This window comes from Oreochromis niloticus, linkage group LG7 (assembly GCF_001858045.2).
Source record: "Oreochromis niloticus isolate F11D_XX linkage group LG7, O_niloticus_UMD_NMBU, whole genome shotgun sequence".
Taxonomy (NCBI): Eukaryota; Metazoa; Chordata; class Actinopteri; order Cichliformes; family Cichlidae; genus Oreochromis; species Oreochromis niloticus.
The window spans coordinates 34333356-34360578 of NC_031972.2; the positions used below are offsets into that span (position 1 = coordinate 34333356).

Below are 27223 nucleotides of genomic sequence, written 5' to 3' on the forward strand. Positions count from 1 at the left end.
AGACATTCACTCCCCAAAATTGAATCACAGACATCTTAAACTGTTTTATGGTCGAGCAAAGAGAGGGGCAGGCATGCAGTGAGTGTTAAAAACTTTCAAAAGTGTCACTGCTAACACACTATGTGCTTTTCAGACTTAATTTTTGATGTTTGAAGTTTTATTTACAGTTATCCCCTACTCTGTCCTCTGTCCTCTTTTTCTATGAAGTAGCAAAGCAATTGGGAAATTGCTTTGCTCTGGTTGGTCTACTGAGAGGCAAAAAAGTTGGTTATCTACCCTATCCACGTGTTCAGGCACCAACCCGGATTGTTTGGGAAATACTCTAAGCAAAAATCAGCAATAATCAGATGATTCCTGATGAGCGGTATTTGGCAGCAATTAGGGAGGAAGAACTCCCTTTAAGAGGAAAAGACCTCTGCTTACTCTTGTTTTGTTTTTTGTTGTGTGTTTTTTTTTTTTTAATTTCCCAGATGGCCTTATATTTTCGTCTATGCGATAACAAGTGTGTGTCGACGTGTTATGCCGGTGCATTCTGGTGCCTGCAGTTTGAGGCGGAGTGATCCCTCTTTCTGTGCTATTCAACATCCCCACACCTCCTGGCTCTCTGACGTCACAAACTCTGGGTTAAAGGGGCCTGCAGCAGAGACAGGAACCCCGGAAAAATTCTTGGTCGTCCCATCATGGCTAACCTGCAGCTCCCTCTGGGAAAGAAGTGAAAACGGATTTTTGTTTTTTGTTTTTTGTTTTTTCTTACAATGTAAGTAAACCGGTAGTGATGAAAAGGAAGACGTGCCCTAACCGGCTCACCCCGACTGCTTCTGCTTATGAAGTTATCACAGGAACAAACAGGGTGTTAAATATGCAGCCTTTTGTATAACTTAATGGTGCCCCCCGAAATAAATACGCAAATAAATAAATAAATTGGTGACTTTCAACAGAATAGAGTTTTAACAAGAAATGGGCATGATGTTTTCAAAATGATTTTGTGCTAGATGTACTTTAATTAGTCCAGTACATTAACATTACATTAATAAGTTATCTGAAGGAATTAAGTCCTGCTATCGAAAGCTTTATTAGTTTATTATTTCTTTATTACTCTTGTTGTGTCGTGTTAATATTGTCTTTTCAACTCTTGTGTGTGTGTGTGTGGGGGGGGGGGGGGGGGGGTAGATTATCACAATTATCTCAATTTAATAAATTAATCCCAACATTAAACTGTATATAATTTTTCCCCCTTCATTTCAGCTCTGTGTGGGAGTCTTGACTGCTGTTTCTCCAGTCTCCAGAAGGGAAATAATAATAATTCCGGTGATACCAAATCATTATACTGTAGTCAGTGCAATAATTGCTTACAATTGAAGTTTAGAAATAAAACAAGTTTTTTTTCTCCTTTTTGGGGCATTCACATGCACTTTAACGTTTTCATAACTCAACGGAGTTTATCTTTAAATTCGGCATACCTTACACACACAAACGATTATGCGTTATAATATATTAAACTTTATTTTCTCTTTCACTCATGTATACCATGTTTCTGCATCACGATGAGCCACTGATGGCGGTAGTTAAACATATTAATCTGTCTGTAACAGACGCCGAAACGTTCTTAAGATCATAACACACCTTAACTGTGTAAACCGTACTTATATATGAAGCATGCGTGTACCGATACTATGATTATTATTAATGACCAGATTCTTTTAACGGAGTTTGGTGACAGCGTCTGCCGGAAGTGGATACGGCTAACTGTGAGCTAGCTTTACCCGGGAGCCTTTGAATTTGCAAGCGTCAGTGTACGCAAAAGGGTTGGGCACGGAGTACAGTGAAACGGAGGCATTTCGGAGTATGAGTATGAGTGTTTTATATTTTTTTATTTTATAAAGATTCAGGAAGTTTGAGGAAGTGCCTGGTTCAGATTTCCGTTTACACCCTAGCAGCGCTGCTAAGCTGAACTTTAACATCAGTGAGAAAACTTTTGCGATATTTGTGAGTATGTTGAGCCAGAAACATTTGTGTATCATGTTATAAACCCTGTATAAACACTAAACTGTTGCTGTACGTATGGGATTTAAATCTGCCATGTAACGGTCTGTTTAGTTTATTTTTTGTTCGGTTTTTTGTTTTTGTTTTTTTTTTTAGCTGCATAGCCCAGAGCTCGGCTAAAGGCAAGCTAGCAAACAAACGCCAGATTTTTAGCACAGTCTAAAGAAAGCCCTTTACTGTCCCGTTTAAAGCGAAAACCGGCAAAGCAATCACTGACAACAACCTGGCACATACTCTGCAAGGTGGTTAGCTTTCTAACGTCTCAGTCAAACAGCTGCTTTTGCACAGGTAGCTCCACGCCTACCTGTGGAAGGTTTAAATCACAGCTGGCATGGCTCTGATTGGACATGTCAGCTGTGAATAAACAAATGCTGATAACAGTTTTAACACCACTGTAAACATTATTCCCTCGAATTTTAGCGATTTAAAATGTACTCTTCTTGTTTTTTGACAGCATGGAGTACAGCGGTCCGTTGGGTCACTCTCTGTCACCAGAGTCCACGGTGACCTCCCTACTGTCCAGTTCAGGTTACCTGAGGAGCAGCCTGCTGCCTCCTCAACACGACACCAGCTTCAGATACAAAGACAGGGTGGGTGGGATTACTTTCCACAGCAGGAATGGACAGAATGAGGAAATCTCCCTTAGTTATTTTATCTGTCTCTGGGTTCTGTTCTGGGTCTTATCAGGAGAGCTTCTCTCCTGACAAATGATGATGTTCTCTTTTTGATTGTGACAGAGTTTAAAATTGTTTTATTTTCCAGTAAAAACACTGAGGAAAAAATATGTGAATTTGTTTTAAAAGAAAAGGGTAAATTCATGTGAAGTTTATGAGGAAGTGTGTGAGAGGTGTATGAGAGAGATATGAGAAGGAGAAAAATGGTAAAATTCCAAAACACAGCAGAAAAAAGTTTACAAGTAAAAAAAATGTGGAATGTCTGAGAGTCATGAAAAGAAGTAGGAAATTTATTAGAAGAAATAAGTGTGGAAAAATTGGTAAATTCACAAAAAATATCTGCAAATTTGCAGGAAAAGCAGTTTTTCTGCAAAGCAAATTTATCTTTGAATAAAATTGGCAGAAGCTGCAAATGTAAAAGAAAAAAGTGTCAAATGTATGAGACAGAAACATACATAAACAGTTTTTTGAGAAAAACTCAAACATTATTTGAGAGGGAAAACATTTTTAAAAAATCAGAAATTTGTTGTTCTTTTCTTATCAAAAACTCTTGTGATGAGGATTTTAAAACAGGAAGCCTACGCTACTGTCTGATTGCAGGAGTATGACTCTGCTTCGGCGGCTCTGGATGCTTACATCAAAGATTTTGAGAGGAGTCGTCAGAACCGCGACTCGTCGTTGACTGGAAAGCTGGTTCTGCCGCAGAGCCTACCCTCCACTCCGTGCAGGCACAGAGTGGGCACGCTCAGAAACAAAGATGGTAGGTCCTGCTCAGGATCAGATATCTTAATACGTTGATATATCTTGGTGCTTTTTACGTCTTCTGTGGTTTTACATTTTCTGAATGATTCATCAACATTGCATTTTTCTCTTTTTGTTTCAGTTCTTAGGGAGCGTTTGACCGAGAAAGAGCTGGACTTCCTGAACCTCCCCATGAGCCCCCTCCATCACCGCGTTAACTGGGACAGACACTCCATGACAACAGATGAACTGCTGTCAGTCCCTTTCGACGGCTCGATGCCCGTCACCCACACCACAGCCTTCATCCAAGGTTTTTATCCATGTCATACTCGACCTTTAAACTCTTAAACACATAGTTTTACATTTTTTAGTTGTCTTTGATCTGTATGATGTCAGTAAGAGGAGAGATCTGTGATTTAGTAGAGTCCAAGACTGAAAATGTGGAGCTGGAAGTAAATGCATCCCTCACCATTTTTCTCAGTCTGAAGTCTTTAAATGTGGCAATCAAGAATCTGCTCTTATACCAGTTCATTAAAAACATCATCTACAATGTTGTCTTCATCTACGTCATTAAACGCACCGCTTTTACCTAAAAAACATCCTGGAATTTGCTTTTAAATGCATCACTTCTGAAGCTCAGATTCCATAATCAATGTTAAATAATCCATAGATGATTCAGTAATAACAGAAGTGATGACTTTGCCTCACTCCTCTCCTCTGCTGGTCCAGACTTCCTGTCCCGGCCTGCAGCCTCCCAGCCCTGCCCCTCATCTACCTGTAGACTCCTCCACCATCACTCTCTTCCACCCACGACATCCAGGAGCACCAGGTTTGAACTGCTTCCTTTCTCGTTTGGCATATTTCCTGGTCGATCTGAGTCATAGGTTATTACTTTCCCCTCCTCTCTAGGTGCAGAGACAGACCGAGGGCCGCCACGTTTAAACCAGGCGCTCACATCAGCAGTTTTAAGGTGACCCTCACTGCCTTTTCTGGATTATTCTGAGACTGTAGCAGTGTCATAACTGAGTTGCTTCCCCTTTTCAGAGATCAGAGCAGGCCCTGGCGTCCTCGTCGCTCTACCTCCCTCACTGGTTCACCAGTAACAAGGCTGATTTGGACTGTTCGGGAATCACCAGTGTGCCCGACCTGAAGTACCCAGCCTGGCTCCAGGGGTGTGACCTCAGCGAGCCGCCTGCACAGTCAGAGCTGTGGGACGACCACGGTAGCTTCCTTGACTATGTATATGCACAAACCTTCCAAGATGTCATAGTACTTCATCATCATTTAACAGATTGTGATTATTAATGTTAAAGATAAATCTATTAATAGGTTATTCTTTATTATTTTATATTAAGCAGCCCATCAGTATGTAGAGTCATAGATATGAGCTTTTCTTGGAGGTCAGTAAAACTGATCTAGTGAGGGGAAATGTTGAATTTGATACTGAGCTATTGTAAAGGACTGGGTGGGTGGAGTGAATCCCAGGGAAGTAATTTCACCATTAAACTATGAGTATTTTCTGTTTATTTGAAAGGGTCATGTTTGTTTTTTCCAGACGTTCTTCCACCTGGAGCTCCCAGAACCAGAGCTCCATCCTGGGTAGCAGACCTGGAGAAAGATGAAGATCCTGACCAGACACCTGCAGAGGTGAGAGAAGCAGCTGCAGTGCATCTGTCAGTTTTATGGTCCTGCTGCTCTCATTGTTCATGAAGACTATAGAGCTTCTGTGTCACTGTGCTTTCCTCTGGAATCTTTGTCTGTTAAAGAACGCCTTATTATGTGGTCAAGTGCTCTAAATAAACCACATTCTGTAACATGTGTGTCCCAAAGGCAGAAAAAGAGCTTCATCGGTCAGTTGATGAAGTAATAGGTTTTCTCTGTGTGTGCTTAGGTTGGCAGCCAGCAGGCGCTCAGAGACCTGAGGCTTCAGTTTGCTGAACAGATTTCTTTGCTCACTACAGAGAGGAAGAGCTCAGACGTTGTGATGAACATGTACCAAGGTAAAAACATAAATGTTTGAGTATGTAATGTTAAAAATTCGAGGTGTTAACAAAATTGGTCAGAGAATTGTTCTCTGTAAATCACCACAAACATAACTTTCAGATCTCTATTCGTGTGACTTTCAGAAAATATAAATTAAAGTTAAAGTACAGTTAAAGGTTTAGTGCTTTGACGCACAAAAGAGACCCAGTGACCATCACAGAGGCAAAACAGGGTTTCTGCAGGTCATTAAAAAGTTTAAAATCATGTAAAGTAAAGAGTTAAAATGACTGGGCTTCTTTGCTCGGACTAATGGATTGATGCACTAATAAAAGACAATACTCAGCTCTTAAAAACAAACTCTTCCTAGAGTCGGTGAAAAAAAAATATTACATTAGATTATTGCACTGTTGAATATTGTTTACTCATTCTTTACTCATTGATTGCATATCAGGGAATTCCTTAATCACAATGACATCACTAACTGGTTTTGGATTCTGTATTCTGAAGGTGTTATTGCTTCAGATGCCAACATATTGTCTTTAGAGCCTGAAGTCACCACATTTCAGATATCAGAGTGCATCACACTGACAGAGATGGCTGCTAATTAGTGCCAAGTAACACCCAAATACAATCCTTCACTCACCTTCACTAGACCCCAGTCTTCTTAGACAATCTGTTCATACAATTAACTGCACAGCAGCCATATTAGATGCTCCAAATTGCTCCAAAAGGCTCCAGCAGCACAAACAGGGTTCAGATGTCCAGTTCAGAGAACTGTTGGGGACTGACTCAATTCTGGAAGTTGGGACTAAACAGAGATCTAAAACTAGCAGCTATACTGAAAGTGGTCGAGAGGTACAAGAGAAGATCCTCTTGAACATGAGACTGGCCAAATTCAATTCATATAGTCTTATTTTCTTAATTTTCCCCTTCCGCACCTCCTGTGACAACCTTTCACTCTTTTAAACTTTTCTTTTTTGTTGTTGTTTTTGTTTGTTTTTTGCTAAACATGTTTCTGATGTGTGTTCCCACCTTTCAGACAACAGGATCGAGTCTCTGATCCAGAAGGCGGACCAGGTGTTAAACTCTCTGTCTCAGAGTTCTGGACAAGCAGAGAGTCCTGCAGATTCAGGTAAAACCGGGATTCATTCAAAGGAGCAGGAAGTCTTTTACACGGAATAACACTTACACCAAAGTTTTTGTTGTTGTTGTTTTTTGTTTGTTTGTTTGTTTGTTTTTCTAAAAACACAGCTGTGTCTGGTTCTCGTTGTGACTGTTGAAGCAGACTTTAACCTTATTACCAACACGCTGGAAATGAAGCAGGTATCCCATCAGTTCTTTGTTTCTGTTGTTGTCAGTGAGTCCTGTGAAAACTGAGGAGCTGCTGCACCATTCGCCCTCACACTGTCCTCTGTGAGTAAGACTCATTTACACTTCTGGTGTGTTATGATCTGCTGCAACTCCACACAGACTCATATATGTGGTGGCATTTTAATCCTGCAGTGACTCAGCAGCAGGAGGCTGCACAGAGGAGCTGACTGACAGGGGAGCAGAGGTAGGTTTACTGTCATGTTCTACAATGTCAGCTAATTGCGTGATTTTCATTTATTCTCGCCTCCTGAGTGATGCCCAGATGTGAAACACATTAAGCTTTCAGGTCAGTGGACAAGGCCTCCTACTGTAGTGAGCCTCTTTGACTCACTACAGTAGCTTTTTTTTGTAATCACATTAGACTGGCTGAATTTAAAGGCTTTTTAGGCAACTTTTATTTTTTCTTTTTAAACATAACAATTTACCTATTAAATATACATTTAGCACTGGTGATCTTATAAAGTAAATTCTGAATTTCTGTTTTGGATGGGTTGTAAATATTTTTTGTCACATAACTATGAGAACTTATTCATACATATTCCATCATTGGCACAATTTGTGTCTCTAAATTTGTGAATTTTTCTACCAAATTAAACTGTAATATTTCAGAAGTTGTGGCCCTTCTCATGTAAAAAGTAGTTGTGTTGATTGCTTTGGTTTTATTGTAATAACTTGAACTAACTTGTGTAATTTTGTAATAAACAAGTATCACATCATCTGTATAAGGTATTAGCTTGTGCTCATTGTGTCCCACTGTTATTCAGTAGATTCGCTGGTATGAATACATGTGTTGCAGAAGGTTTGTGATAGCCTATTGGGTTTTTACAAACCACATCAGCCCACGTTGTCAGGTTTTTTTCCTAACGCTGAGCAAATGAGAGCTATTCAACTCAGTTGAAGGCCTTCTCTACATCTACTGGCAAAACAGTTGTTTCTGAAGTTAGTGTTGTTTGTAATATTCCCCTGTTGTTTGTGCTCTCCCAGGATTTGAGTCATGAAAACAGCATCTGGAAGCAGCCTGGTCCGGTGGAGGCTCTGAAACAGATGCTGTTCAGACTGCAGGCTGTGGAGGCAGAGCTTCAGCGACAACAACAGGCACCAGCAGCTCCGACTCTCTCAGAGTGGCTGCTGACATCAGCAACACAGGTACAAGGAGCCAGGCAGGCTTGACACAGATCTTTAGAAAAAGTGGATAATAAAATGCAAACCCTTGTCTGAGTTTAACGTTTAAGGAAACAATATTCAAATTATTAAGAGTCTGTTTGTGTTGCAGTGGTCTGTTGGTAATGCAGAGCTGCAGGAGCTGCAAGAGCTTCAGAGTTTTCCTGGTAGACCATCACTAGAGAGGTAACTGACTCCGATCAAGTTATTTCTCCCTTTAGAAAGAATGTGGAGACTGGACTGATAACCTGTGCTTACAGTTTAAAGACAACTGCATCAAAGATACCACAGTTGCTTCAGGCAAACATTAAAAGCATTATCTTACTCAAAAAGTCACTAGAAACTATGTCAAGAAATCAAACGCCATCCTGTCTTGTAAGGTAAAGGGGGGTCCACACAGGAAGCAACTAGCAATGATGTGGCAGCCAGCAACTAGAAACTCAGTGACATTTAGTAACTCATAGTGAATATGGGCCAAATAACCACTGGTGATGCAAAGCAATACTACTACTACTACTACTACTACTACTATTATTATTATTAATGATGATAATAATAATAATAATAATAATGATAATAATAATAATAATAATGTATTTTTCAAAACTCCTTTTGTTCTACTTTTAGATTTTACATAAAAGACAGAGTCAGCTTCTGGGTGTGAATTTTTTTTGATGGCCAGCAGGGGGCAACATCTATGGCTGTTGAAACAAGTCAGAGTCTGTAGAAGTCTATGAGAAAGTGACCCAGCATCTTACTTGACCTGTTACCTTAGTAAACACTTTCACGATGAGTTTATGGTCTCTGTTGCTAGTTTAAACTCTTACTGAGTCAAATGTGATTATTACATTTGAAGTAAAAGAAGGATCATAAATTAGGATGTAAGTTAGTGACTGACAACTCAGTCGGTATCCTTCAGAGCCCTCAGTTCTCATGATGGGATTCAGAAAGCTGAGGTGGTGGTGTAAAACTCTAAGCCCAATAGTTCAAAAACAAGATTTCAAAAACTTGTGTGACATCAAACGCATCTTCATCCACCACCACAGTATGTACATCAGTTTGACTCCAGTTTAGGGTGAGTAAAGCAGGCATGTTTTTCCTCCTCAGAGCTCTGCATCACCTGAACTGCCTGAAGATGCTGGTGGAAGAACCCAGACAGAAACACAGAGCGACAGAGGAAGAGAAGGACGACGACGAGGGGCGCTACTCGTCCTCGTCTGTCGACAGACTGGTCTATTCTCAGCAGGAACCCTCCGGAAACTGAACGTTCAAAGGAAGCTCGCTGTGCCAAAAGCTTCAATAGCATCTGCTCTGTGTTTATGTATATTATATAAGAAAGTGCAATTTTTTTTAAACACTAATACAACCCAGTTTAAACTATGCCCTGAACCTTTAGAGTCAGGAAGTTGCCTGGACTGTTCTCTTTCTCAGACTCTGAGGAAGAGTCAGAACACAGCGATAATTTAAAAGAAGAGAAGAAAACATGAAGGACAGACTCCGAGATGAGAAAAACATGCCACATATTTTATATTCTGAATGTGTCTCAGTGGTTTGTGAATGCGACAGTATGGATGGATGGGCTTGGTGCTTGTTGGTGCACAGACCGTTTTGTATTGATGGGTTTCATTCTGTTTGTAGACAGACTGTTGGTGCCATAAAGATTTACACACACTCATTCCTGTTGGAATGGAAGAGGTTACCGGGCAGTGTTCAACCAGAGGGAAGAAACATCATCAGTGCTGTTGTCAGTGATAGCTAACAGCAGCAGATTCTTTTCAGTTCCTTGCAGGTAAAACTACAATAAATTGCCTTCGCTGTAGAAAAGATGTACATGTGGAAGCACAACATGTACTACTGTGACAATTCAGTCCGATTTTCTGAATTTCTGAAGACTCAGGACTCGCGGTTTGAAAATTGAAGTATTGAGCCATGGGTTGGGGGAACCAGGGTGTTCAGATGTCTGTCTTGATCTGGGACTGCACAGCATTTTTTATCAGGGAACGTTAAAAGTCACCAAAATTAACAGCCTTTGCTGATTTTGTCGAATATGATAGAAACTAATAAAAAAAGAAGCAGAAAGATTTGAAGAAATAGTTTTTGTCTCTTTTGCAGAGGGGGGAAAAAGATTGTGACACGGTAAGTGTGTGTTGTAACCGAATAAAAATTACAATTGTCAGATATGGCAAAAAAAAAAAAAAGGATGCTAATTTGTAGATCCATCCAAATGGAAACCCAGAAACTTTTACCAGACAGAAGAAGAGCTGGGAAAAAAAGCATGAATGAAGACTGTCACATGAGACCATAAGACTTAAGTTACTCTTTCTCTGTATATACATGCTAAATCATACTCTGATAACATTCAAGTGATTGTATTTGTAAGTCAGATAAAGACCATTTCACTCAGTGTTGTTCTTCATACATCTTCAGGTTCAGGTTACCATAAGTAGATTTGTTCTGCAGCTGTGAGTCATCCGCCCTCACATGCACACTCAATACAGCCATAACAGACAAAAATTGTACATAATACAAAAAAAAAATCTGGTCAGCGCATTTGAATCTGACAGTAAAACTAGGGGATGATCATTTAGAAAATTGTCATATAAAAAAATGACACTTTTCTCAACTGAAGGATGAAACCATCAGGAAAGATGTCAAAGGTCAGAGCAGGAATAAGGCAATTTCCCCATGGACTAATAATCAGACTTTATTTGTTGATCAGAGGAGATGCCCCCTGCTGGATCATTAGAAAGAATGCAGGTTCATAGTACTTCTGCATCAGTTTCACTTTTCAAACATCAAAGACATGAAACCAGATGGTGTTTCCTCCACCTCCATCCTCAGGATGACAGGACTCATACTGGCACAGAGGAACTTGAACCCTCTGATGCAGGAAGTATTTTTATTCACCTCCGGGTGAAGAAGACACCTGATGTTAAATGTTTAATGTGTGCTTCTGGCTGCTCGGCTTGGTTTTGCACAGTTCTCATTAAAACATGTTTTGGATTACGACCTCCATGGTGTCACTTCTTTGATTAATACAACTAAAAGTTCACGTTAATCTCAGATATCGATCACTACTCAATCAGAGCTCTTATGTTACGACCAGATGTTAACCCTCCCATCACTCCCTGCCGAGATCACAGTCTCCCCCTTGTGGTCAAAGGTCACACTCTGCACACTGTCCCTGTGTCCCTCCAGGCTGCTCACACCGCCAGAGTCCACCTCCACCAGTTTCACCAAACCGTCGCTGCTGGCAACCGCCAGCATCTTCCCTGAGTGGTTGAACGCCACTTGGTTGGCACTAAGCGGCCCGGTGTCTGCGGCGGCCATCGGCGATGTGGGTTTTCTCGTGTCCCACGTGTTGATGATGCCGGAAGAGTCACAGGAGGCCACCATGCTGGTCGCTGAGCTGAAGGCAGCATGATTGCAGGGGTGACAATGTCCGAGAAAGGTGGTGGTGCAGACACCTACCCTGGCATCCCACAGGGCGAGGGTTTTGTCAGCAGAGCAGGTGAGGAGGAGGTTGGAAGAAGGTAGGAAGCAGACACTGTTGACGGAGGCGGTGTGTCGGCGCAGTGTGAGGCGACAGCGCTGGCTGTTCAGGTCCCACAGCTTGGCGGTTCTGTCAGCAGAGCAGGAGGCCAGGAAGTGACCGCACGAGTGAAAGGAGCATGCCCAGGTGGGCTGGGCATGGCCAGAGAGCATCAGTACACAGCAGCCACGAGAGAAGTCCCAGAGCCGCACCTGCAGGAAGAAGTACACATCTGTAACCAATGGGGTGGGTTTATTCTGTGATGTCATCATGACCAACTTACTGTTGTGTCTCCACTGGTTGTCGCTAATTTTGATCCATCAGGGTGAAAGCTACAACCGGACAGCCAATCAGAGTGACCCTCACCGGACAGCAGCATCTCACCTACCTGGCAACACAGTCAGTGACATCACACGTCAGTCCATCAGCCAATCAGAGTGACCCTCACATGTCACCTCCCCACCTCCTCTTAGAGCTTTCACCTCCTCTCACCTTTTCTCTATCTTCTGGGAGAACCCACAACCTCCAGGTGCTGTCGTCACTGGCTGAGACAAGGATCAGTTTTCTTGGATGCAGGTCGATGCAGCTGATTGGCTGCTGGTGCGCTCTTATAGAGCATGTGAGGCTGAAAGATGCTAAGCTTTTCCCTGTGTGAGAGTTCATTTGTTCCAGGTAAGCCCTTGGGAGCCCACTGCAGGGGGGGAACTCTGAGTCCTTCAGGTGTGCAGTGGTCTTTGCTGGTGGTTTCTCCTTCCTCCTCTCCTCCTTCACCTGCGCTGGTGTAGGGTCTGTGCTGCTTTGCAGTCTCTCTCTGTGGAAGCTGAGGAGCATCTTCTGCCTGACAGCTGTTTGGTATTTCTCCTCCAGCTGCCTGAGCACGGGCTCATACGACTCTAGATGTTTCTTCAGGTGTTTGAAGTCCTCTGTAAGCCTCCTTTTGTCCTCGGAGACTCGCTGGTGCTGCAGCCGGTGAAAGTCCCGCTCCCTCTGTATCCTCACCAGGCTCGCTCCTGCACTCAGCACCTCCTCCTTGAGCAGCTCCGTCTCTGCGCGCACCGCCTCCAGCTCGCTCTGGAGGAGGTGTCGGTGTGTGAGAGCATCGGGGATGAAGTAGACCCCCGGGGCCGCCGTGGCTACGGTCTTCAGGGTGTCTGTGAGGCGCCTGAGCGCCGAGCCGTACCACTCCCCCTCAAAGCGGCTCAGAGTCCGCGTCAGGCCGGCTCTGCGCAAGAAGTTTCTCAGGAAGTCGTCCACCGCCTCGGGGATGTTAGACAGAGTTTGCGCTTGTGGCGGTTCAGAATTTCTTTTGGGAGCTGCTGAGGAGGAGAGAGCCTCCTCAGACTTCTCCTCCTCTTCGTCCTCCTCAGCACTGCTCCTCTCCTCCTCTTCCTCCGCTCCTTCTCGTCTTCTGTCTGACATTTTCTCCCCTTCGCCTCGGAGCTTATTGTTTACGCGTTGCTATGGTATTAGCTCTGCGTTGCTTAACGTGTTACCACGGTAACGACGTGACCCCCTGCGTATACGTTTGTTTAATAGGTTTTGTGGTTATTAAAATGCATACATATCTTACATTTTAATTGTTTTTAATTATTTGTTTTCGTGTTTTCGTTTTTTATTTTCTCTTTTTCCTTCAAGTGTTTTCTCTCTCTCTCTCTCTCTCTCTCCCTATATATATATATATATATATATATATATATATATGTATTTTTTTAATATATATATTTTTTAATATTGTAAAATATTGATTATACAAATATTACTCTATCATCATAACAAATATTACTCTCTCATCATAATGTTGGACATTTAAGAGGAAAAAAATTTAACTTACAGAGGTTATAAAGATTTTCGGAGATTAAAGACACATATATATACAAGACGAAATAACTGTGATTTTATTTTTCAGTTGCTTTTAATACTTTTAACAGATGTCTTTTTACTCCAGCACGTACACCAATGCTAGTTCATTTTTAACTATTAAAAAAACACTGGGTCAGACAACAGGGGTAACATTCAGAGAGGAACACACACACACAAAAATGCTACACTCTTTGTTACATTTTTGCAGGCAACAGGTGGTATATCCGGCACAGGTATATTGAGACGTACTGACCGACAGAGGGCGCGCAGGTCGCGCAGTGTGCGGCTGCGTTATACGTTAGCTCATCACATGACTGTCAGGAGGAAAAATAGAGCAGGAAGAGAGTTTGCTTTCTCTTTGTTGTTGTAAACATTTAATTTTCACAATAAGACAGGAGAGCAGCTCTGTGCTCTGAAGATTCATGGATCTAGAAAAGCGCAATTCTGTTTCTGGGTCGTGACGGTTCACTTTCATGGTGCTGAAACCAAAGAAAAAGACCAAGCCAAACTTCGCCTAAAATTTGCTTCATTTAAAATAATCTGGATTATCCTCCGAGGTACGTAAATGTTAAGACGTGATTTTATGATTTATTATGTTATAACATAAGGAATGTTAATTTGGCCTGCATTTGGCCAGTTTAATGTGAGAGATTTTGTGAAATAGTGATAGTAACGTGTTCCAGTCGATTGTTCTGGTGGCACACTTGATGCTAAAATGAAGCTAACTGCAGTTCCTGTGTCTCTTCAGATTTACAATAATACATTTTCTGAAATCAGTCAATGTTTACATCGTTTGATGTTTGCTGGGATGGATTGTGAATCTGAGTTTAACCTTACATTTGCCGTGTGTACCGATTAAAGAGATTTTCAAATGGAGTCTGGCCAAAGTGTTTTTAGCAACAAAAAGCGGTGGAAGAAATGCAAATAAAACAGTAAAATTTACAAAAATGATACTTTATATTCTGCTTCAGACTTTTAAGGATCTGAAGTACACTTTCTTTTTTTCTTTATAACTATCAACGTCCCGCTGTGGATGCATAACGGTGATCTAATGTTGTTTTAAGTTAACGGTCAGTGCATGAAGAGGAAGTGTTTTAGGGGAATTATTGCTAATGGAGTGAACGCTACTAAACTTTGAAAAGAACCTGAGCAATATTACCTCTTAAAATTGGCCTCATTAACATGGTAACTCTGAACGAGATTAAGTGGGTTAGATTGTCATGTTAATAATGTGATGTCAGTGTTTTGAAGTCTGTTAAATAATCGCTGACATAAAGTAACTAAATACACTTACTCAAGTAGCTCTGCCTGTTTCACAGCTCAAAATAATCCTTTTTTAATTTTACTGTCTACTGTTTCATGTCACTTGTCTCAAACGACCTGCTTTAGCTCCTCCTACTTTAAGCCACCGTTCTTCTGATTGGCTGTCTTCTGTAAACAGAAGTTCTGTGGCTGGGATGACTAGAAATAAGGAAAATAGGTCCACTTAATCTACTAAAATGTGTAGGAACTTTATACTGAGTAGCAGTGAAAAAGAGAAAATTCTGTCCTTTCTTCATCTACCTTATTTCTAAACATTTTCATGCAGTGATGTTTATAGATTTTTATTCTGAAGAAAATGTATCTGCACATTTAGTAAACTCAGTATTAGCAGAAGTTGTAAACTAATGTATCAGAAAAAAAAATTCTTGCCCACTTGGATACTAGGAAAGGGGCTACACTGCTATTTATAGATTAACAGAATAGCCCCCTCCTCATCAAGGCTTCTACAACCTCAGACGATTAAAGGACTTCAAACTCCTGCTCAGGACGCTCAGGAATCTCTGTACTTCTGAGAAGGGTGCATCATTCCCTGGGCATGACCACTTATCCATCAGGAGAGTAGTTGATTCAGCTGAGAGAAGAGGATGTGTACATCAGATGATGCAGATCTAGAGCCGAGAGGATCGCAGGAGATTCTTCCAGCCACCCTAACAGCTGACTGCCATTGGGGAGACACTACTGTGTGCTGTTTATGTGCTGCCAGCACAGAAACAATATGGAGAAGCTTTGATCTTCATGCCATCAGACTGCTAAATGAGACTGCAGCTTAAGTCCACACCACCAACTACCCACACATTACTCAGCTACCCAGTGAAATCAATGGTTTAAATGTCTGTCAGCTAATATTAAAAAAAAAAAAGTTGATTGGAATTCTTATGTTTATGTCTTCTTCTTTATTTGTGTACAGCCAGAGTCCTGCTTAAGCATTTTGCTGGATATTATACTTGTATAAATGTGTATGTAAGAAATAATCTTAAAACCTGAAGTTAAATGTCTCTGTCTTTATACTTTCAAAGAACCAAATGACTACAGTAGACACAAACTGAATAATCATAATAAATGCTGACTTGTTCCCTGTAGGGTCAGAGGTCACCATGGGCACTGCGGTGGAAAGGACAGATGAGCATGTGAGGGAGTATCTGATCTACCGTGGCTTCACCAACACTCTGAAACATCTGGACAACGACATAAAAGCCGACAAGGAGAAAGGCTTCAGGGTATGGCTGGCAGAAACGTTGTTGGATGTATTTCTGTTTCCTCACAGCCTCACAGTAAAATAGTCATATCATCTGGAAGTTGGAGAAAGGAGCTAGCAATGGTGTGAAGGGTTAACAAAAAAAGCTGCTATTTCAGGTTTTTGAAGAAGTTTCTTCTTTCAGCAGAAAAAGGACACTGAATAACTTTATTATTAACTTCATTATTTTTGTGCTGTGCAGGTGGATAAAATCATCGATCAGCTGCAGCAGTTTGTCCAGAGCTTTGACCTGGCTGGTCTGAAGGAGTACTGGCTCTACTTGGATAAACGTCTGTTCAGCAGACTCGAAGATGTTTACAGATCCACCGTCAACAAGCTGAGGATCAGCCTGTACAGATACTACATCATCAACACCGTGCAGGTATCACCTCGTGGAGAAATCAGACATCCTGCTGCGTGTTTCTAAAACAAAGATTTAAAAATCTATCTCGTCCTTCCAGAAAGGAAACCTGGAGAAGACTCAGGAGTTTTTCCAGAAGCAGGCGTCAGAGCTGCAGGGTCAGGCTGAGTGGCGTGATTGGTTCATCCTGCCATTTATCTCCTCCCCTGAGCAGAACCCCGCCTTCTGTCAGTACTTCTCCCGCCAGTGGTCTGACACCTTCCTGGTTTCACTGCATAACTTCCTGTCGGTCCTCTTCCAGTGTATGCATATCCTTGAGTTTGAAACACACGACCAGCCTTAATATTCAACATGCTCTGACAGTTTAGAGGCGGCCGCACTGATCTGCTGAAATTCAGTTTTCAGTCCTTAACTTGTTTCCCACCTCAGCCTGTCCTCCTGAGCTTCGATGCTGAAGTCCAGAAGATGACCTGCCTGGTGGAGGAGAACGAACAGCTCCGTCAGCTGGTGAGAGAGAGCCTTTCATTTTAAATTAAATCAGTTTTGCATGAATAATGTAAATGTAGATTTATTCAAAAATTCTACAACTGATCCCGTCGTTTACTTTAAATCACCCATCATGGAAATTAAGTCTCATTATTTAGCTTAAAAGTTAATTTCAATGGGTTTCCAAAAGTTCTGTTTACTTCTTAAAATCAAATCAAATCCTATTAATTCTCATTGTATTAATCCCATGATTTGGCCACCACTCCGTGCCACTTTATTAGGTACACCTTGGTCCTACTCCATTGAACCCCCTTTTGCCTTCAGAATCACTTAAATTCTTCATGGAATATTTGACAAATGTCCTCTGTTAGGTGGATATCAAGTGATTGTGGAGGCCATTTGAGTACAGTGAACTCATTGTCCTGTCAAAGAAATCAGTTTGAGATGATTTGAACTTTGGAACATATCAAATTGTCCCAGAAACATCCATTGTAAAATGTTACATTGTGGTTGCGGAAATGGTTGACAGCAATGCTCAGGTAGGCTTTAGCATTTAGTTGGTACTAAAGGGCCAAAAGTGTGCCTAGAAAATATCCCCCACACCATTTCACCACCTAGCATGAGCTTGAACCAAGACAAGATGGATCCATGCTTTCATGTTGTTCACGCCAAAGTCTGATGCTGCCGTCCAAATATCTCAGCTGAAATCGAGACTCATCAGACCAGATGACATTTTTCAAATCTTCTGTTGTGTAGTTTTGGTGAGCCTGTGTGAATTACAGCCTCGGTTTCCTTTTCTTAGCTGACAGGAGCAAAACCCAGTGCAGTGTTTTGCAGCTGTAGCCCAGTACAAGTAGCTGAGGCACTGACCTCAACAAGACATTTTCATTGAGAAAACTGCCACTCGCAGGATATTTTCTACTCTTCATCCCATTCTCTGTAAACCCTAGAGATAGAGGTTGTGTGGGAAAATCGCAGTAGATAAACCATGCCCACCAACCACGCCACATTCAGAGTCAGTTAAATCCCATTTGTTCCTGATTCTGATGCTTTGTTTGAACTTCTGCCGGTCGTTTTGACCATGTCTACATGCTTAATTGCACTGAGTCGCTGCCATGTGATTGGTTTATTCCATTTTTGAACTAACAAAAAGTTGGACAGTAGTACTTAAAAACATAGACTAAGTGTAAAAGTTTTTTCATGAAATAAAGTTTTAAAATGTGATGTGTTCCATGCTGAGCTGTAGTCAGGGTAGACGTTACGTCTGACCAGTCTGCTGTATCTTCGCCAGCTGTTCGCCCTGCAGACGGAGAGCCGGGATCAGAGGGACAGAGATGAGATGATCCACCACAAGCTGCCGACATACGTCCAGAACATGGACCGACTGGGAGACACTGAGCTGTGAGAGACTAACATCACTGTCTTTACTGATGACTAACCACAGCAAAGATGGCTGCCATTCTGTCCATTTTTAAACACTGCCAACATCATGATGTTTTTAACCATCAATAGTCAGGTCATTGCTAAAATCAATGCCATGCTTTAAAAATTACAAAGTATTTTTATGGAAAAACTGGCGTATTGTGCTTGTATTTATCACCTCAAAACTCTTAATGTGTTTTGTGCTGTGAGTTGCAGATGGCAGCCATCTTAAACCTTAAAATATTAATCAAGATTTTTATCCATTGCAGCTTTGTGGTTTTGTTTGTTTTTATTTTGTTTTTTTAAGTTACATTTTAACACAAAGCACAGAACGAACATGGACTGATGTTAGCATGGTTCAGGCCTAAATGAGAGCTAAGGTTGTTGCACTTTTTGTAACAGTATTTATTTAATAAATGACGTAACCTCATATCTTCATATTCAGGCACTTTAAATCAAACAAAACTGAGTTATTTTGTATTTATTCATATAAAAAAAACTATTTAAAACCATATTTTAGCTAACGTATTGTTGCCAAAATTGCCAAAATATTTATGCTGTTGCAGTATTTAAACTGTGTGCTGTAATGCGGTTGATGTTTCACAATAAACAATTCACCTGATGAATTGTTCCATTGAGCCATTTTTTTTTTTTTGTTAAACTTCCACTTTACATATTTTTACACGCTGACAGAAGGCGATAGACCGGGCCAGCAAATACAGTTCCCCAATAAACTTTAAAATACTCTAAACAATATAAAAACATGAAGAGTACAGTGTGATTGACAGAAGTATGTTTTAAGAAGTTAGTTAAAGCTCCTCATCTGGATCGTTAAGGGGCTTTAATGGATGTGGGACCCGATCTGAAATGGACCCAGAAAAAACCCAAACCCAACACACTTTTTTTTTTTTTTTTTTTTTAAATGGATGCTAAGGGGTTAGTTGGATGATGATGGCTGATGATAAGGCAACCTAACTTTTGCAGTAAGTGTTGTTAGACTTGTCAATTACACATTCACTATTTTCTCTTCAAATGAATAATTCAATGCATACTGATGGTGATAAACCACACCCACCTAAGTATTATACACAAAAATGGTCTTGACAACAAACACATGGTGACCCATTTGGTTCTGAAGTGGACTGAAGAAGACCTCTAGCAAGTAGCCCTTGGATGCATTAATTTTCTTCCCCTTATCCAGTTCAGGGTCGTGGCTGTGCTAAAGCCTGTCCCAGCTGCCATAGGACGAGAGGTGGGGTTAACTCTGGAAAGGCAGCCAGACTGTCCCAGGACCAACACAGGGAGACGGACAACAATTCATACTCACATTCATACCTAAGGTTTTCGCATTACCAATTAACCTAATTCCATCCATGTTTTTGGACTCCAGGAGGAAGCCAGAATACCTGGAGAAAACCCATACAGATACTGGAAGAACATATAAACTCCGCACAGAAAGGCTGCACCCAGATGGTGGATTTGAACCCAGGGCGTTCTTGCTGTGAGGCAGCAGTGCTAACCAGTGAAGCAAAATCCCCTTGGTTCTGAAGTGGATTTGCGAAGACTTTTACCAGGGAGCACTGACTTGATTTCCTACTTTTGTGGAGTAACTAAAAACACAGTAGACCCAAAAAGATCTTGACCAGAGATCACTGATAACAAAGCCATGATACCCCACTTGATTCTGAGTAACTGAGAAGCATTGTCCCTTGCTTCCTGGAAGATCTCTACCAGGAAGCAAGGGAGTCCTGGTAACTAAGACTATTTCTCCCACCTATTCACAGGAAGAAACAACACATCTTTGCCTGAGGATCTCAGACTGCACATAAGTTTTTGGGCCAACCCCCCCTCCCCCAAAAAAGCTACTTTTGTCTATGCCCTTGTCACAAGAGGTCACCACAGCTCTGCATCTTTAATTTGGCAGAGTTTTATGTTGGATTCCCTTGCTGAAACAACCCCAAAGGGGATTTGTGTCTCAATACAGTAAAATCTCAAGCACGGCTATCAAGAGAATTAGAAAAAAATCTTCAAAATTGAAAAACCAACTGGTAAGCATAGTAGTCAGGGTAAAAAAAAAAGAAGTTTTTCAGGCAGTCAAAAGTCTAACAACCTTATTTTTCACTTACTGAAAATATACAAGTTTTAATGACCTAAGTATCTTTGAAAGTGATTGGTCCATTTATGGAGGTCTCTGTTGGAAGGTCATCGCAAGACTGGACAGAAATGGCCTGTCACACCTTGGTTTTGATATTGTGCAAACAGGGTTGTTGCTTCATAATGAGAACTGCTCTATAAGTCCAATGAACAGCAACCGGCGAACCAGCAGCACGGTCATTGAAACCCCAAGAACTATTGATGCTCATGGGGTCGAAAGGCTTGCTGGCAAAGAGCTACAAATCATTGAAGACCTTGATGCTACTTTTTGTCAGAAAGTGTCAGAACACACATAGTACAGCTTATACTTGTTGCAAATGGATGTGTATAGCTGTAGACCAGTCAGTTTACACATGTGGACACCTGTCCACCAACGAATGTTCGCCCAACTGGACAAGTGAGGAGCACAAAAGGATAAATGCCAGATGCATGTTCATCATATGCTTACAAAGGAAGAGATGGCAATTATGTGATGAAGACAAGTGGGCATAGCCAGTATGATATCTTGGGTTCTGGTGTTTATTGTGCTCACTTTGTCTAACTATCTAAAAATTGTCACAAAACTCATACCCTTTCATGGCAGTGGCATTTGCTGATAGCTGTGGTCTCTTTCCTTGGATTCAGTGTGTAGTATGCTGTTTTAAAACTTCCTTGCTTTTTTCTCTCTTTGTAGGGACTTAGTGACGAGCCAGCGAGCTGTCAGTACTGCCACCACCCCTACCAGAAACTTCTTCTCTACATTCCTACCACAAGGCAGACGTACTCCAGGGAAACCACTGCAAGCCATCTCTGGGTCCTCACCAAGCCAGGCAGCAATGGGCAGGAAGGACCCACCAAGTAATCAGGTGAGCGCAAGAAATTGCCAAATTCACAGATTTAAATAAGACCTTGACTCACAGACTGGATGGTTGTTTATTTGAAAAAATTGGGGGTTTTTTGCAACTAGTGAGTCAGAGACAGGTCATCTTATGTTCAAAAGCTGATGATTGTATATGGAAATTGAAAAACCCTTCACTTTAGAAATTTGGCACTTGGGACAGTGTACCTTCTTCTGAGTTACCATCTCATCAGGAAGATGATAAAGACTAACAAACCTTAATAAAGAAATGTCTCCAAGTAGTTGGACTTTGATGCTAGTTTCTAATGTTGCCCTAGCAGTCTACATAGTCAAATGTATGTGGTATCTGGTTGTTGTTATGGGCTATTTGGCAACTGTACAACTGTTGTAAGAGCTTGGTTTGTATTGTCAGTAATAAGTCAGACTTGTTCCTGTTGGAACTTAGTCGGGGAGATCTGGACAACTCTTATGTGAGGTGTGTCAGGTATGTGCAACCAGAAGGAGACTCCCAATGCAGATCCAGGACACACCAGAGAAGTCAAGTCTTTTAATTGGCTTGGGAAGATACAAAAGAGCTGAAGTCAGGAGTAAGGGAGGCCTAGGCATCTTTGCTTATACTACCAATGTGATCTGGACCCAGATTAGTGGTAGAAAATGGGTAGGAAATGGCAAAGATTCATGATGTACAATGGGCGGTAACCAACCTGTCCAATAAGAGATGTCTGTTAAGGACTCTGCAGCACACTAAACTTCGTACTGATTCAGGATCAAGGCTTGATTGGGTTCATTGGGAGCGTCCATTAGTATAATAAATATTGGTTAATGAATTTGATATTTTTATTATTTTCTACCACAAAGTTTGAAAATCATTCCCTCAGAGAGTAATAGCAAGCTGCACTGGTGTTCCAGTTTTCTACATTTATGGTTGTAATCATTTCCATCTTTTTTAGCCTGTGAAATCTAAAGAAGCAGGCCAAGTTAAGGAGGTGAAGCCAGCATCTACCCAGTCATCAACCAGTGAACCAGTGAGCTCCCAGTCCCAGCTGTCTACAAACCAGTCGGGGAACCAGAATTCGAGACACAAAAGAATCCAAGATCATGAGAAGGAGAGGAAGGAGCTTTTCTCCAAACCACCACCACAGGTATAGTTGCATCCTTTAGATATGCAACAAATCCGATGCCCTTAGTCTTACCTTACCTGTGGAGGTAAAGGTCAGCTATGTTCAAACAGTTTTGCGAGTGTTCAATCTGCACTTTGAATTAGTATTCTCTGTAGTTTATGCCAGAAGACAAGAATTTTTTGTTCTGGTGAGCCCTTTCATGTGTTATCTTCAGACACCAGAGAAGAAAGGGGAGCTGGGGGAGGTGGAGCCTCCCACGGAGTCTTCAAGTGAACCTACCGATTCCTCAAACAGCAGAAGCTGCGGTGCAGGCCAAGAAGAACCTCCCTTCATTAAACTCAGCCAGGAGGAGTACGGAGAACACCACTCGTCCATCATGCACTGCAGGTCTGTCTGTAACACTGTCACAATTCACCCACTTTAAGCATAAAAACAAAACTCAGCCCTAATCAGTCTTTTTTTTTCTTTCTGTTGCCCTTCGCTTGTTTTCAAGGGTTGACTGTTCTGGTCGCCGCGTTGCTAGCTTGGATGTTGACGGAGTCATCAAGGTAAACCTGCATTTCATAGTCTTCAAGCTACGGTATTCTAATGGCATATACTGACAGGAAAACTCATGAAAGACTTCCTCCTCTGCCCCTCCTACTCCGTCAGGTGTGGTCGTTCAACCCCATCATGCAGACCAAAGCCACCATCATGTCCAAATCTCCTCTAATGTCTCTGGAGTGGGCCACCAAACCAGACCGACTGGTAACAGTGTTTACTTTCAGATACATTGATTTTATAAATATACACCAATGATCCACCTAAGGCTAGGGTTAGGATTTCGTTACTAGTTTTCAGACAGTTGTCTCTAATGCAATGTGTACAGAACAATTGCACTGCCAAAATTAATTTACAAGACTTAATTTGAAAGGTAAAATCTCTTAGTTCCTTGATATTTGCCTATTTAGCACATGGTTAAAACAAAAACCCAACCCTAAGCCTAAACCCCAAGGTTGCTTGTGACCTAGTTGATACACCAAACACATCTGTCCAACAATAAAATGTGTGTTTGCATGTGTTTGTGTGTGTGTTATCAGTTGTTATTAGGCAGCGGCGTTGGCACAGTACGGTTGTACGATACGGAAGCCAAGAAGAATCTCTATGAGATGAACATCGACGAGGCTCATCCACGGTAAACCTGCATCCTGGAGCTCCTCACTAACATAATTAGGACCAATGTCTGCCTCTTCGTTGGCTTTGTATTGCATGAAAGTGCCTCCTTACTGAGACAAAAAAGTGTCTAAAAGCTGCAGCTCAGGAACTCAGAAGTTTTTATGGAGCGTTAAACTGAAAATCAGATCCAAACGTGGTTATGTTTCAGTATCAGTAATGTTGTTATGTGCCAAAATTAATGTCAACCCATCCGATAGTGATGGTGCTCTTTATTCTATTGTATTATAATTTGACCAAATTGAATGGAACTACGTCCATAAACTAGATTTACTGTGTCTTCAACAGTCGAGGTCATCTCCATATGAGAATGTGTTTTTCTGCCTTTCAGTATCTTGTCTTTAGCCTGCAGCCCCAGCGGTTCATCGTTCGTCTGTTCAGCTGCAGCTCACAGTCGATCTGGAAGTGGCGAGTCTGCTCCTCGACTTCCCATAACGGTGTCTGGTCAGCTGCTGCTATGGGACACCAAGACTGTCAAACAGCAGGTGGTTAACTGATCATTTAGCTAATATGTCTACACATCAGTCCAAGACCAGGAACAGAAACCACTGGGTTTAAAGGATGTGTATTTAAAACCCCAGCTGTAGCAGAAAACTGGAGCAATTAAAGTTCCACCTGCACAGACTGAGTCCAGGCGTCCAGTTCAGGTAGCTAACATGAAGCCTCAGGGAGCTAGCAGCTCAGAGGGCAACCACGTGTCAATCAAAGTGGCCACACCCTTAATTTTAAGCTGCAATGGGGGTCAAAATGGTTAATGTATAAACACATTCATAAACAGTAGCGTTACGACCTTCAGAGGGCAAAACTGCTTTTTAGCAGGCTGCAAATGTATTTATTTCTCCTGTAAAGCTGGACGTTTTACCACGAATGAGTCTATGGGACTGATTCACTGCTAGAGTGAGCCTCCAGTGGACATGAGAAGAACTGCAGTTTTTGGCACTTCAGCCCTAGAGGTGCTGCTTAAACTGTGTTTGCACATTTTAAACAGGCTACCTGACTGCTCTAACAAACCTGAAACCTGTTTCCAAGAAAGGTTTGGGTACTAACTCAACATTTCCTCCGTTATGTGCCTGACTATGAGCTCCAATTCAGTTGCCTGACAGTTTCAGTTAAACTAGTTAAACTGCTCTTTTTATTTCCTGCCTGTAGCATAATCAGATTTCTGACTTTCTGTCTCTCAGCTCCAGTTCTCTTTGGAGCCAGAACCAGTAGCCATAAACTGCACAGCCTTCAATCACAACGGAAACCTGCTGGTGACTGGAGCCGCTGACGGAGTCATCAGACTGTTTGGTCTGCGTTCATACTCGATTCATCCAAAGATTATTTTCAAAGAGGATTAATCTGTGGCTTCTTTGCTGTCACTTACCAAAACCCAAGTAAGTTAAAGACATTTCTGTCCTCTGTCTTCTGTAGATATGCAGCGGTATGAGAGCGCGATGAGCTGGAGAGCTCATGACGGGGAAGTTTACAGTGTGGAGTTCAGCTATGATGAAAATACCGTCTTCAGCATCGGAGAAGATGGCAAGGTGCGTGAAAGCCAGAACTAGTGTAGCTCAGTCTTTTCTCCTCATATTACTCAGGAAAGTCAAGAAAATATGTGTGTGTGTGTGTGTGTTTGTGGGCGTGTGTGTGCGTGTGTGTGCGTGTATGCAGTTTATCCAGTGGAACATCCATCGCTGTGGGGTTAAGCAGTCGGAGCAGATTTTACCTCAGGACGCCACCGGGCCCTTCGTCCTGTCAGGGTACAGCGGCTACAAACAAGTAAGCAGACCTGCTGGTTAATTTTCAACACAGCACTTCATTTGATTTCATGACCAAAGCTGAGTAGAAAACATTGAATTCTACAAAGTAAATTAAACTCGGTTCATAATTTTTTTTTTTTAAAAGTAGTTCAAAGAAGTAAAATCACCAAAGTGAACAATTTGGGGTGCTTTTTTCTAACTTGGTGATATAATTCTTGTTCAGGTTCAAGTCCCTCGAGGTCGACTCTTCACGTTTGACTCTGAAGGTCAACACGTCCTGACCTGTTCTAGCTCCGGTGGACTCATATACAGAGTGAGTACACCTTCATGTTTTTCTATCCATCTATCCATCTATCTATAAGCATTCTTTAATGCTTTAAATGTGTTTTGTATTTTTTAAATGTGTTAATTACCTGGTCCCCTCTCTTCCAGCTGGCCAGTGGGGAGTCAGCTCTGGAGAGGGTGCTGTCGCTGGGGGGGCATAAAGCACCGGTGGTGACCGTCGACTGGTGCTCAGCAGTGGACTGCGGCACCTGCCTGACAGCCTCCATGGACGGGAAAATCAAACTGAGCACGCTTCTAGCACAGAAGTCCTGACTGGGGACCTAATGGAGGTCCTCTGATCTTGTGTGTCTGTGCAGTTTCAGAGATGAAAGGAAGACTCATGTTTCATGATACAAACAAACCTGTTTTTAAATCAAATTAGGATTAAATTCTCACTGAAGGTTCCACCGTAGAGCTCGTTTCTTTTGTTAAAGCTGTGTTTGTTGGTGTTTTCAGGCCTTTGGGGAGAAGAAAAACTCCTCAGCAGTCTCACAGACACTCAGCAGCATTTGAAGTGTTTGAGTCAACAGCACTTCGACCTCTTTCAGATACTTGAAGTTGTTTCAAGGAGAATTGAAAACACCTTTCTAAAATGTCTTCAAGAACCTAAACAAGAAGTCCAGTTGCTTTCATCTCAAGACCTTTAGACTGCCATGATCTGGATGAGTGAGAGACTCCACTTGGATTGATCGGAATAAGAAACTTCCAAGTTTTTCTTATACGAGCCGAAATGTTACAAGTAAATATTTGGAGGACCACTCTGGGTTTTTATTCCCTTAACCTAAACCAAATAAATAAAATAATAATAGAATAAAATAAAAAAGGTAATGAAGTAAAAGAAAAAGACCTATCACAAGAGAAACTGTACACTGAATTTGTTTATAAGTTTTATCCTGTATTATGTTTGATTTCATTCTTACAGATGTGTAGTGTAAATAACAGAGTCATAACAGTTTTGTATTTTTCTTTTCTTTTTGTTTCCAATCAGTAAATTTTCACTTTAGCTCTTTTATTTTGTTTGTTTTGGGCTTTTTTTAAGTTCCAGTCTTATTTTATAATGAGGGGAAAGACGTGAAGTAGGTACATGTACCAAAAACGCCACTTTAAAAAGGTGGTGTCTGAATGACTCACAGTGACATCCGAAACGCTCCCAGGCCTCCACATGTTTGTGTTTACAAATGTGACCTATATGACTGAAGCCTAATCTCTTATTCAGTTTAGATGTAATGAAATGTGACATTTACAGTTGTGGTCATAGGTTTCCACACAGTCATCATGGGAATGAATGTCATGATAATTTGGGGCTTTTAATTAATTCTTTTTCCAGGGTGGAATGATTATACAACATATATCTTTTATGACTTTAAAAAACCCATAGGTGTGAATGGGGGAGTGAATGTGAGTGCGATTGGTTGTCTCTGTCTATGTGTTAGCCCTGCGACAGACTGGCGACCTGTCCAGGATGTACCCCGCCTCTCACCCTAAGACAGCTGGGATAGGCTCCAGCGCCCCCCGCGACCCTGAAAAGGATAAGCGGAAGCGAATGGATGAATGGATGGACTTTAAAAAACAAGAACTGGGTGCACACATTTGAACTTATTTTGGATTTTCTCTGATCCCAACAGGGTCAAAAGTAAACAT

The 27223-nt window shown here is 41.6% G+C and overlaps 2 protein-coding genes and 1 long non-coding RNA gene across 12 annotated transcripts; all 3 read left to right on the top strand.

The window, feature by feature from the left end:
• The first annotated feature begins 599 nt into the window (after positions 1–599).
• lg7h18orf54 (linkage group 7 C18orf54 homolog) lies at positions 600–10982 on the top strand. 8 transcript variants are annotated; one of them, XM_005470526.4, is made up of 16 exons: positions 614–757; positions 1246–1308; positions 2498–2633; positions 3318–3477; positions 3601–3768; positions 4188–4287; positions 4368–4428; positions 4503–4680; positions 5014–5105; positions 5350–5458; positions 6481–6573; positions 6800–6854; positions 6945–6996; positions 7797–7958; positions 8086–8159; positions 9081–10982. In XM_005470526.4, the coding sequence occupies exons 3-16, from the start codon at positions 2499–2501 to the stop codon at positions 9235–9237; spliced, it is 1596 nt and encodes a 531-aa protein (XP_005470583.1). In that variant the 5' UTR covers positions 614–757; positions 1246–1308; position 2498; the 3' UTR covers positions 9238–10982. The 8 variants fall into 8 exon arrangements, with proteins under 8 accessions (XP_005470581.1, XP_005470583.1, XP_005470580.1 ...); XM_005470523.4 differs by lacking the exons at positions 614–757; positions 1246–1308 and adding exons at positions 1354–1849; positions 1935–1986; XM_005470524.4 differs by lacking the exon at positions 1246–1308 and having other exon boundaries at positions 600–757.
• wdr91 (WD repeat domain 91) lies at positions 9627–26594 on the top strand. 3 transcript variants are annotated; one of them, XM_025908760.1, is made up of 18 exons: positions 9627–9762; positions 15769–15905; positions 16125–16304; positions 16384–16591; positions 16708–16790; positions 18061–18170; positions 21019–21190; positions 22134–22325; positions 22519–22691; positions 22798–22852; positions 22956–23051; positions 23384–23478; positions 23848–24001; positions 24698–24806; positions 24930–25042; positions 25170–25277; positions 25482–25571; positions 25691–26594. In XM_025908760.1, exons 2-18 carry the CDS (start codon positions 15783–15785, stop codon positions 25853–25855), a joined length of 2226 nt encoding a protein of 741 aa, XP_025764545.1. In that variant the 5' UTR covers positions 9627–9762; positions 15769–15782; the 3' UTR covers positions 25856–26594. The 3 variants fall into 3 exon arrangements, with proteins under 3 accessions (XP_025764545.1, XP_025764544.1, XP_003440273.1); XM_025908759.1 differs by lacking the exon at positions 9627–9762 and adding an exon at positions 11517–11751; XM_003440225.5 differs by lacking the exon at positions 9627–9762 and adding an exon at positions 13612–13922.
• Positions 19126–20897, top strand: LOC112847327 (uncharacterized). The gene is made up of 2 exons (XR_003220820.1): positions 19126–19174; positions 19393–20897. It is a non-coding gene; the product is annotated as an uncharacterized LOC112847327 (long non-coding RNA).
• Positions 26595–27223: the final 629 nt, after the last annotated feature.

What these genes read in the sequence shown, in the direction of transcription:
- lg7h18orf54 (XM_005470524.4), top strand. Translation starts at nt 2,499, where the DNA reads ATGGAGTACAGCGGTCCGTTGGGTCACTCTCTGTCACCAGAGTCCACG. An exon ending in CACGCTCAGAAACAAAGATG is followed by an intron (nt 3,478 to 3,600) that starts GTAGGTCCTGCT and finishes TTTTTGTTTCAG; the next exon opens with TTCTTAGGGAGCGTTTGACC. An exon ending in GGTAGACCATCACTAGAGAG is followed by an intron (nt 8,160 to 9,080) that starts GTAACTGACTCC and finishes TTTCCTCCTCAG; the next exon opens with AGCTCTGCATCACCTGAACT.
- wdr91 (XM_025908759.1), top strand. Translation starts at nt 11,664, where the DNA reads ATGGCCAGAGAGCATCAGTACACAGCAGCCACGAGAGAAGTCCCAGAG. An exon ending in ACACATCTGTAACCAATGGG is followed by an intron (nt 11,752 to 15,768) that starts GTGGGTTTATTC and finishes TGTTCCCTGTAG; the next exon opens with GGTCAGAGGTCACCATGGGC. An exon ending in CGACTGGGAGACACTGAGCT is followed by an intron (nt 18,171 to 21,018) that starts GTGAGAGACTAA and finishes CTCTCTTTGTAG; the next exon opens with GGACTTAGTGACGAGCCAGC.